General features: G+C 45.3%; 1 protein-coding gene across 1 annotated transcript in view; it reads left to right on the top strand.

Moving 5' to 3' along the window:
* LOC105448515 overlaps positions 1 to 1740 on the top strand; it is an 18844-nt gene extending 17104 nt beyond the window's left edge. Inside the window, exon 3 of the mRNA XM_011687163.1 lies at positions 1389 to 1740. Coding sequence (XP_011685465.1) covers positions 1389 to 1740 — 352 coding nt within the window. The remainder of the gene's footprint in view (positions 1 to 1388) is intronic.
* Positions 1741 to 9884: the final 8144 nt, after the last annotated feature.

The raw sequence follows: 9884 nt of genomic DNA, 5'->3' as shown, positions 1-9884 counted from the left end.
TACGTTCCTATCGTCTTACATTTCACTGGATCCAACCCAAAACAAAAGTTGCGCGGCGATACCTGCGCGAAGACTCAGTTTTTTGCTGAGTGGACCTACTGGTTATACTGTGAAAGATGTATGTTCTTGAAAATTTATTACGATGTGTGCGCGCGATATCAATTTGGTAGTAAACATGATCACATCATACTACACACTACATCAATATCGCACGCATACATACTCGTAAATCGTCAGTAAAACAGCGACATTCTTCGAATTTGATTCCAATTTAGAATCGCCTTAAAATATTTCTTCTGTATTATTTCATGCAAAGTATTCGATGTAAATAGAAATGTTTAAACAGTCGATTGATTTTTAAGATGCCTAACCAACATGAGAATTAGACACAAAATTATATTAGATTAGGGCTGACGCTCTGACATGTATGTTCTTAATACGTTATATACGTTGGTAATCTGTAATCACTGATGAGCTTAATAGGGGATTGGTGCAAGAGGCCTTACAATGTAATGATTAGTTTATTTACTTTCTCTCTTAATCTCTTTTCACAAACACACACATACACACACACACACACGCACGCACGCACGCGCACACACACATACATTTAAATAATAGAAATTAATCGTTAGTAATTCTAGTGTTAATTTTAATACTAACACTGCTATAAGATTCCAGAGATAATGTCACTAAAAAACTGCTAGTAATTTTAATGGGTTTTGTGCAGCGCTTCATAATCATCAGTACATCCTTTTGTTCGCTTCTTGTCATTAATATCCAGTCTGCATATAACATCTCGCCCAATTCAGCACTCTACACAAATAATAAAAATCAGAATAATTAAACTGCAATTAAAAATTGTATTACTCTAATCGTAAAATTCGTGCAAACATTATTATTTGTCAAAATATATATTTTTACGGACTACCTTAAGTGTAACTTCGTTTCCAGCCCAGCAATACATAAAAATTTGCACAAACATGCAAAATATGTAGACTGTGAATGTAGTTATGTTTGTACGTGTCATATGAGTAGACACATAATATATTGATGAACACAGTACCATAATACTGACGAAAAATTGAACAAAGATCGTTTGACTGAATACATCGTTGATCATTTCGGCAAATCTATAAATATTTATACATTATATATAACATATTATACATATATTTATCTTTATCGAATACACATATATGTACTGTGACGTGACATCCTTTTGACGATCCGTCACAAAAGGATTTACGGACCCGACCGCGGACGAAAGCTCGAGTTCTATGTCCTCCCATCTTCCGGAGGCGGGCGCGCGGCACAAGTCGCGGGACCACGTGATTGCGCGGCTCCCGTGATCCGAATACCGAGCACCATATAACGCTTTCTTTTAGTTTCCGTAGCGATCTTAGCTATATAAAATACCGTGTCGGTGGCTCTCAAAAGATTTGTAGGATAATCTCGTCTCACCACCACTCCTGCAAGAAGGTTCAAGAAGAAGGACAGGCACCGAGCTGGACGAAAAGTCTCGAGGAGGAAGCCGCTCAGGTCATTGCGCGGAGAGAACCAGGCGAGACCAAGGAGGATGGCCACTCTGCGTTCAAGGACGAACGAGAGACCTCATATGCGGAGTCGCGACAGGCACCCCGCCGGAGCAGGGCAATGCCACCAGGGAGAAGACGTCCACACGAAAGAGAGATTCCCGCAGGATCGGCCCCCTGGGCGAGCGTCAAGGAAGACCGCTAATCGTTCGAATTCCGCGCGCGGGGGACAAAGAACCCGCCGCGCTGCGCGCCTCATGCGATTCGCGGAGGCCGCGAGACACCACCCGCCAATTGGGTCGCAGGAGGATCCATCACGTGGACCCACCGACCCGACCATAGAACTTATAGTACATGAAAGGGGACTGCCCATAAGTTGAACAGAGAGATCCACGTCCGCGGTCCGATATATCTTTCTCTCTTGCGAAGTTGATTTTCGCAATTACGCACGCGCGGCTTGCGTGCGCACCTTTTTATTTCTGTAGCAGGAAACGACGCGCTTGCGCATTTTCAAAAATCAACTGAGTGAGAGAGAGGAGTATAGATTCTCTTTCTCACTTCCATTTGACACTTCGGTTCCCCATTCCCCTTCCATGTATTGTAAGTTCTATGGACCCGACGTGATCCCGGGAGCAACGGTGCCCGGCACTTGTGCTGTGACGAAGGATTCGCGTGTAGCGCTGGTTACGGTACGGACGTGTGTTTAGTGCGCTCTTATATAGTGTTCAATTATTTGCTTCTCGTCGGGAAAATTTCGGCAAATGGTGTTCGAGCTTGTGCCCTCACGCGAAATCTTTTTCCCCTGCGTCAGTCGGACGTGCAAATCCCCGATATGTACGAGGCTTCGGCCTCGTGCGTTGGGGGCCGAGATAATGAGCCGGCAAGTCCGCCGGCTCTCGGCGATACTCGGACCCCGGACTTACTTCTCCCCCCCTTCGGCTAATCAAACGTTATTAGTTCCACTCGAAAGTTTTACTACATTCAAGGGGCAATTAGCCCTCTCTCAAAATTTCCCCCCTTTGTCTCCTGCGACTTTCTCTGCTCAATCATATCCACCGTCTTCTTCTTCCTCCCGTTCCCTCCCCCCTAATAAATACAAACGCGGGCTTCGGTGTGCTTCTGGGTACGGATCATCAACAACGTATCTGCGCACAACACCTCTGCGCATTCTGCGCACTCTCAACCTCAGCAGTTTAACAGAAATTATATCTCTGGCAACGATAAAACGTCCGGCGAAATACCCCTAACGGCCAACGACCAGGAAATAACCTTGTCTTCAACCGGCGTTAAAAAAGGTAATAAACGCTCTTTTCGAGACACAGAAGTTGTATCTACCTCCATGGAGCCCGCATCTTCAGAATCTTCGCCTTCTCGCCATGCCGAAGCACCAGGTTGTTCGAAAGCTGTCCCCAACAGCGTACCCGGCAAAGCCAATAAATCGCGTAGAATCGAAGAAAGAGCAAACGTGTACGTGGCTTCAGATCATCCCCCTTATGCTGTACACATCCATGCGTTGGGCAACAATAGAAATAACATGCAACATCCGGTGAAAATCTTCGCCCAAGTAGGTAAAGTTACATAAGGTTATGCCTACATCTGGTATTGTTGAAATGAAGCGTCTTGGTATCGGTAAAATCGTGGTCAAATGCAAAACTGCGGAGGCCGCTAATAAACTGGTCTCTAATCCGGACTTAGCAACTTTCAATCTTAAAGCGGTTATATCTAATTACAGAGTGTTGAGAACAGGAATTATTAAAGATATTCCGCAAGAATTTGATGTTGCAGAAATTAAATCTTCTTTGTCAACAACCCAAAAACACAAAATCATCAGCGTACAGCGCTTAAACAGAAAAGTAACGGTAAATGGTGACACCCAATATGTGCCTTCACGCACCATATGTGTTAAATTTGCAGGGCAATCGCTTCCCACTCATGTGACATTCTTTTGGGCTAGGCATGAAGTTCATCCGTTCATCCCTAAAGCTCGTGTTTGTTACTCGTGCTACAAAGCCGGCCACGTCAGTGCTACCTGTCGCAGTCAGCCTCGCTGCATCTATTGCGGCAATGCCCCACATGGCAATGAAGTTATCTGCCCGCTCAAAGAAGACACACCGCACTGCATAAACTGTTCGGGTGAGCACCTCCCTGTGGATCCCAAATGTCCTCTTCTAAAGAACCAAAAGAAAATCCTCACTCTTTCAGCTATCCAGAACATACCCCTCGCAGAGGCGAAAAAAAGATTGAACGCTCCCTCCCTTCCCGCAAATAGTACAGGTTCCTCCCCCCCAATTTGCTAACGCAGAATCGGGTAGCGCTTTTGCTGTCCTACTCATAATAGATTTGAAATGCTGAACAGAATTAACGATGGCGATTATTATCCCTCAGGTTCACAGGCCTCTTACGCACAGATAGCGGCAGGCTCGCCTCCTAGACAGAATAGATCGCAGATAAATAGGAACGCCAACAGAAATTCTGCCTCCCCTCCTTCTGTCACTGAGGCACAATTCCGCAGAAATGCTGCGGAGGACAGGAATCCTCATCCTAATCTCAATGGGCGTCAACCCTCCTTTTTCGGGCAACGGAGTCGGCTTTCAACCAAACTTCACTAGCACACCTAATTCGAATTCAAACTCGGACGGAGGAAACTCCTCCCCCTTCTCCAATCGGAATTCGAATAGAGAGTCAAGCGGTTTCGAGGCTCTTCTAGACCTACTTAATTCCTGTAGTGGACTAGGTAATCCTAACCTCTCGCAGATAATAAACAAGATTTTGACATTAATTAAAGTGATTTCGCCTTTTCTAAATCAGCTTTCTAACATTTTTAGTTCGAATAACTCAACGTCTCAGCAGCACACGGTTTTTCCGCAACATCCCTCGCAGGCCCCTCACCCATTCGAAGGGGCGAACAACTTTTATCATCCGTAAATCCATCATCAATACTGTTACCTCCCCCCTCCTCCCCCTATTACCCCCTTTTTCCCTTCCCCGGGACACGGTCCCCGCTCCCCTTTTCCCTCCCCCCTTCCCCCTTTCCCTATCCTTACCTTCTTCCCCCGTCACCCCCCTACCCCTTCCCCTTCTCCGTCCCCTCAGTCTATAGCTCATTCGACTAGGCATAACTTTAAAGGTCGCAATCTGTCTGCTATGTCTTGGAACTGCCGAGGAATACGAGGTAGAATGCCGGACATTCACCGATTAGCCTCTTTGTACGACGTTATTTGCATCCACTCTATTAAATCCTCCAAGTAAAATCCACCTCAACAATTTCCGAATAATCAGAAAAGATAGGCGGGCAGTAGGGGAATGCGGTATATGTATATTACTTCAAAACAACATCTCATTCGAACTTATTGACACTTCATCTGTCGCTCATGATTCGCTCGAAATTCAAGGCATTAAAATCAATTCCCCCAGGATAGATTTTACCATCATTAATGTGTATAGACATCCAAATAAACGTACGCCTCTCGTAGCACTAACAGCTCTTTTTGATCTTGCAAATTTGCTCAATAATACTTTGTTTTTAGGGGACTTTAATGCCCACCACAGCTCATGGGGATATGGCAAGTCGGATACAATAGGCAGGAATATGGTAGACATCCTCGATCATCGTAATCTCGTTATTATCAACAATGGGAACTCCACATCCCTATCACCCCCAGGATCGGCCTCTTCAGTTATAGATTTGGCAATTGTAACAGCATCCTTCGCTCTTTTCTGCATTTTCGACAGCCTGCCTGACACCGCTGATAGTGACCATTTTCCTATCGCCATTTGGCTGGGATTTGAAGCAGTATCCAAAAAAAGGTTTTTATACAAAATAAAACTCAATAAGCTTCAAAAAGCTGATTTTCATACGCAACTAACGAGGGACTTCCACCTTCTCGAAAACATTAATGATAAAGAAGCAGTTTCTAACTACAATCATTTCGTAAGCTTGATTAAAAACCAAATCTCTTCTCTCTTCCCTGGCAGCGATATCTCGCCTCGTACGAAACTCGTCAAACATTACAAGGCCTCGCCGGTGTGGTGGGACGAGGCATGTCAATCTGCAATAGAGAGTAGGAAAGAGGCCATGAATGCGTTCAAATTGCACTTGTCTTTGGAGAACTTCACTGTCTATAAAAAAGTCTGCGCATCTTGCACCAAAACTCTTCATAAAGTTAAGAGGGACAAATGGAGAGACCTCTGTAACTCCTTTAATGGTAAAACACCCACTTCTAAATTATGGAGTCTTATTAAATCTTTTAGAAACCACAATCTGACTCAAGATAAAGCAGAGTTTTACTCTGATCAAGAAATTGAACAAGCAATTTTTAATCTATGTCCAGACTCGTGCCTTGACGGAAATTTGCCCTCTCTCTTACACATGAGACTGCAAGATGCGCACAATCCTAATGTGATCTCATCGCTCGATGAAAAAATAACGCAAGAAGAATCTGGCCATGAGTTATTCTAAACGCAAATCGGCGCCGGGGTTAGATCAGCTCGATTACGAGATTCTGAACTCACTCACTGAGAAACATCATGGTAAACTTCTTGATATCTTCAATGAATTGTTTGAGTCAGGATCTTCTCCGGAAAACTGGAAATCAGCCTTATTTTTATCCCCAAAAACAGGGGAAAGGGTGTCAGACCCATTTCGCTGCTCTCTTGCATTATGAAGCTGCTAGAAAAAATTATCTACTTTCGCCTACATTGGGCGGTGGAATCGCGTCCCATCCTGCCAGACTTCCAGTTCGGCTTTAAACCGTCTAAATCTTGTGCGGACAACTTAAGTACGTTCACTAATTATGTACATGCTGGCTTTTTAGAATCTAAGGTAACAATTGGTGTGTTTTTAGATATCAAAGGCGCATTTGATAACGTTATCCCGGCAATTTTACTGCAGAATCTGCTTGATATAGGAATCCCTGCTAATATACGTATGTTTGTCAAAAATCTTCTTAGCGAGAGGAAGATTTTTGTGGTCAACAATGGTCATCTACGGGGTCCATTCTTAGTTCACAAGGGCACTCCGCAAGGTTCCATCTTGAGTCCTCTTCTCTTTAACCTGTACCTGAGGCGCATAGGAGAATTACTAGGTCAAGGGGTATATATCTTACAGTACGCGGATGACATAATCCTCTTTGCCTCTGACAAGAATGCATGTAACGCTATTATCTCATTGCAGTCAACCTTGGACAGGATCCGAGACTTTTTGTGGTACAAAGGACTAAAGCTGTCGCCCGCTAAATCATCCTGGATGCTGTTTAGCAAATCTAGAATGGATCCTTTGTCATCTGTTCCTCTGAATCTCTCAATAAATAACCAACCAATTTCCCGAGTATATACTGTTCGCTTCCTGGGAATAATACTTAATCTTTCCTTGAAGGGAAAAGCTCATTTTAAATACCTTATACACAAAGGCAAAGCTATAACAAACGCTATGGCCTCCATTGTAAGTACCAGATGGGGCGCTCACCCGGACTCCATGTTGCGTCTATACAGAGCTATATTTTGTGGAGCTATTGAATACGGATGCCTGATATTCAGGGTCGAAGGAAATAAGAGAACCTTTCTAAGACTGAAAAGGTTACAATATCGAGCCATAAGATTGTCTATGGGTTACAGAATGTCAACCCCGATCAATATTATGTTCGCCGAGGACAAGGAGATTCCTCTAAAACTAAGATTTGAGTATCTCACGGACAAATTTCTCTACAAAGCCTATGCCTCTAAGTTCAATCCGGTAATAGACAGTTTGCGTCGACTTGAATCGCTTACCACTACGGAAGATAGTCTGGCAAAAGCAAGGAAAAGGATTCCGATCTTCTCACGATACATGGCCACCAAGCATGTTCTGGAAGACATCCATCGCTCTTCATTTCTTCCAGCCTTTTACTACGATTATAGAACTTCCGTCTATTGTAAAGATATTGACTTCTGTATGCCCACCGGACAGAATGACTCCTCGCCAGAGGAAGTCTCAACAAGGTTTCAAGAATACTTCGCCGAATTTTCTATAGAGACAATCGCTTTTTATACAGATGGCTCCAAATCCGACAAAACCTCAATGGTAGGAGCTAGTGTTTATTCACCTAGCCTTGGATTTATTTCGTGCGAAAAACTACCCTCTGCCTCCTCGATATTCACAGCCGAGGCTTGAGCTATCCTACTAGCCGTTAACACATGTTTTGACTTCAACATTGAAAACGCAATAATCTTTTCAGATTCCAAGAGCGTCCTTGAAACACTCGCCTCCTTAAGTTGTAATCATGGAAATCACATCATCCATCATATTAAGTATAAGCTCTCTTTGGCTGAGTCGCGCAAGATGAATATTACTCTCTGCTGAATTCCTGCTCACAAGGGTATCGGAGGCAACGAAAAGGCCGACCGATTGGCTAAACACGCTGCGGTAAACGGCAGACGCTCTCTCTTCAAAATCCCCTACCCGGATCTCCAGGTGGAGGTCAAAGAACATCGCTCCGCATCTTTCAAAGGATTCTTGGAGTCAACCGCCTTGATTAAGGGCACTCAATATTTTGAACTCTACAAGGATTACTCTGACAAGACCTGGTTCCATAATAAGGGCTTAAAAAGAGAAGAAATTGTCTGTATCCAGAATCAAAAGCAATCACTACAACTTGCTCTACAGTCTGGTCAGGAAAAACATAGTCGACTCCCCTGCTTGTCCATGCGGGGACCTGCGTCAAGATATCAATCACGTTGTTTTCTACTGCCCGCTTTGCATTTATAAATCCGGAAAGCTTCATTTCTTTATCAAAAAGAACTTTCCTTTATATGCAATCGACCTTTTCCCCATGTTAAAGAATCCATGCCCTAAGTTCTGTCATCTCCTCCACACGTACTTCCAATCTCTTGAAATTTCCCTATAACTCCCCTTTTAGGTCTTCGCTTAGTGCTTCAGTTGGTGCACCTGATCTGACCTCACCATCTCGGTGAAGCATTTCACTCTTAAGCACAGGCTGTATCGTTTCTGGCGGAAACGGAAGCCCATACAAGAAGAAGAAGAAGAAGAAGAAGTGCTGTGACGAAGCTGGAGAGAGGACGCAGGACGACTAAGTGAGTGCTACCGATCTCGAGCGACGATCCTGTCGAAGGAAGGAGCGAGAGCTGCCATGCCGTGCGAGAAGAGGTTCCCGGTGAGACGAACGTCATCGATTGTAAAGCCACCGATTTTGTATGCCGGACGGATCGCCCTGAATTCCACGTTATGGATTCTCGTTCTCGTTTGCGCCTCGGCTACAGTCAGTAGAGTACTTGATTCTGTCGCCCCGTTCGACATCGCGTTTCGAGATTTCTTTGTTGTAGGACCGTCGTATTTCGCGCCCGCCGGAAGTCGCAGCCAAGCCGCCGTATATTACATGTCGTTCCGTGTATTTAGTGTTGTGGTTCGCACCCGTGCATGCGCCGGCCGATTATTTGTAACGAACGTTTCGGAGGATTCCCGGGGCCGCAGAGTCGGCATTATCGTAATTACCAGAGGCATTATTCGCGCCACGAGTACGTGCACGCCAGAGTCTGCGGGCGTGCGGCGCATGCGCGTCGGCGAATACCGAGCCTAGCGTGTATCACCTCCGATTTCGTTTATCCTCGCGTACTCGTACGCGAAATTATACTTCAAACGAGCTCGTTGTATCGAAGAGAATAACTGATTTTATATTTCCGCTACCGTTGTGTATGAGAGGCTCGTATTGCTGTGTAACATCGCGAATCGACGACCTGCGGATCTCCCTTCGAGATCGACGAGGCTAACTACGCTGTAGCACGACTAAATACACTTGTTAGCCTTTCTTGTTAAATTCTGAGTCTTTCTTACAGAATCTCTCGCTCCCCAACCTCGCACCGCTTTCCCTCGAGCCACTCCCTCTACTCTTGCCGTAGCTGAGCTGTCGGCTCTCGCCGTCCTCGTCCGAAAAGTAGAGTCTTGCGATTAATTCGACTATTTTCTGTGAAACGACCTACCCTTCGAAATCGCGGATCAGCTCGCCGGCGTGTCCAGGAATCGAAAGTGGTTCAGGCGAAGGGAAGGAGGGATTCCGGGTAATAACGAAACGTGTATTTCTCGGATAATTACACTATGAATTTATTTCCTTAAACATAACTATTTACAAGCGTATGTACAGGTCCGCGGTGAGTCGCGCCGCGGGTGACGCGGGCGATGAGCGGTGCGTCGCAACGTGTAACGCGGACGGTGGTGGTCGCGGCTGGCGTGTGGCGCAGTGACGCGGCGGCACGCTCTAGGCGCGTGATACGGCGACAAATGCCATGTGGTGGCTGTCGAGCGTTTCTCGGAAGGCTCTCGCGTCACGGGCGGAATCCCTTCGCGTCTAGCGAACGGGA

Source organism: Wasmannia auropunctata, unplaced genomic scaffold, assembly GCF_000956235.1.
Source record: "Wasmannia auropunctata unplaced genomic scaffold, wasmannia.A_1.0 LD336116.1, whole genome shotgun sequence".
In the NCBI taxonomy this organism is placed as follows: Eukaryota; Metazoa; Arthropoda; class Insecta; order Hymenoptera; family Formicidae; genus Wasmannia; species Wasmannia auropunctata.
The sequence above is the reverse complement of the archived record's forward strand: the minus strand, read 5'-3'. Positions and strand labels throughout refer to the sequence as shown.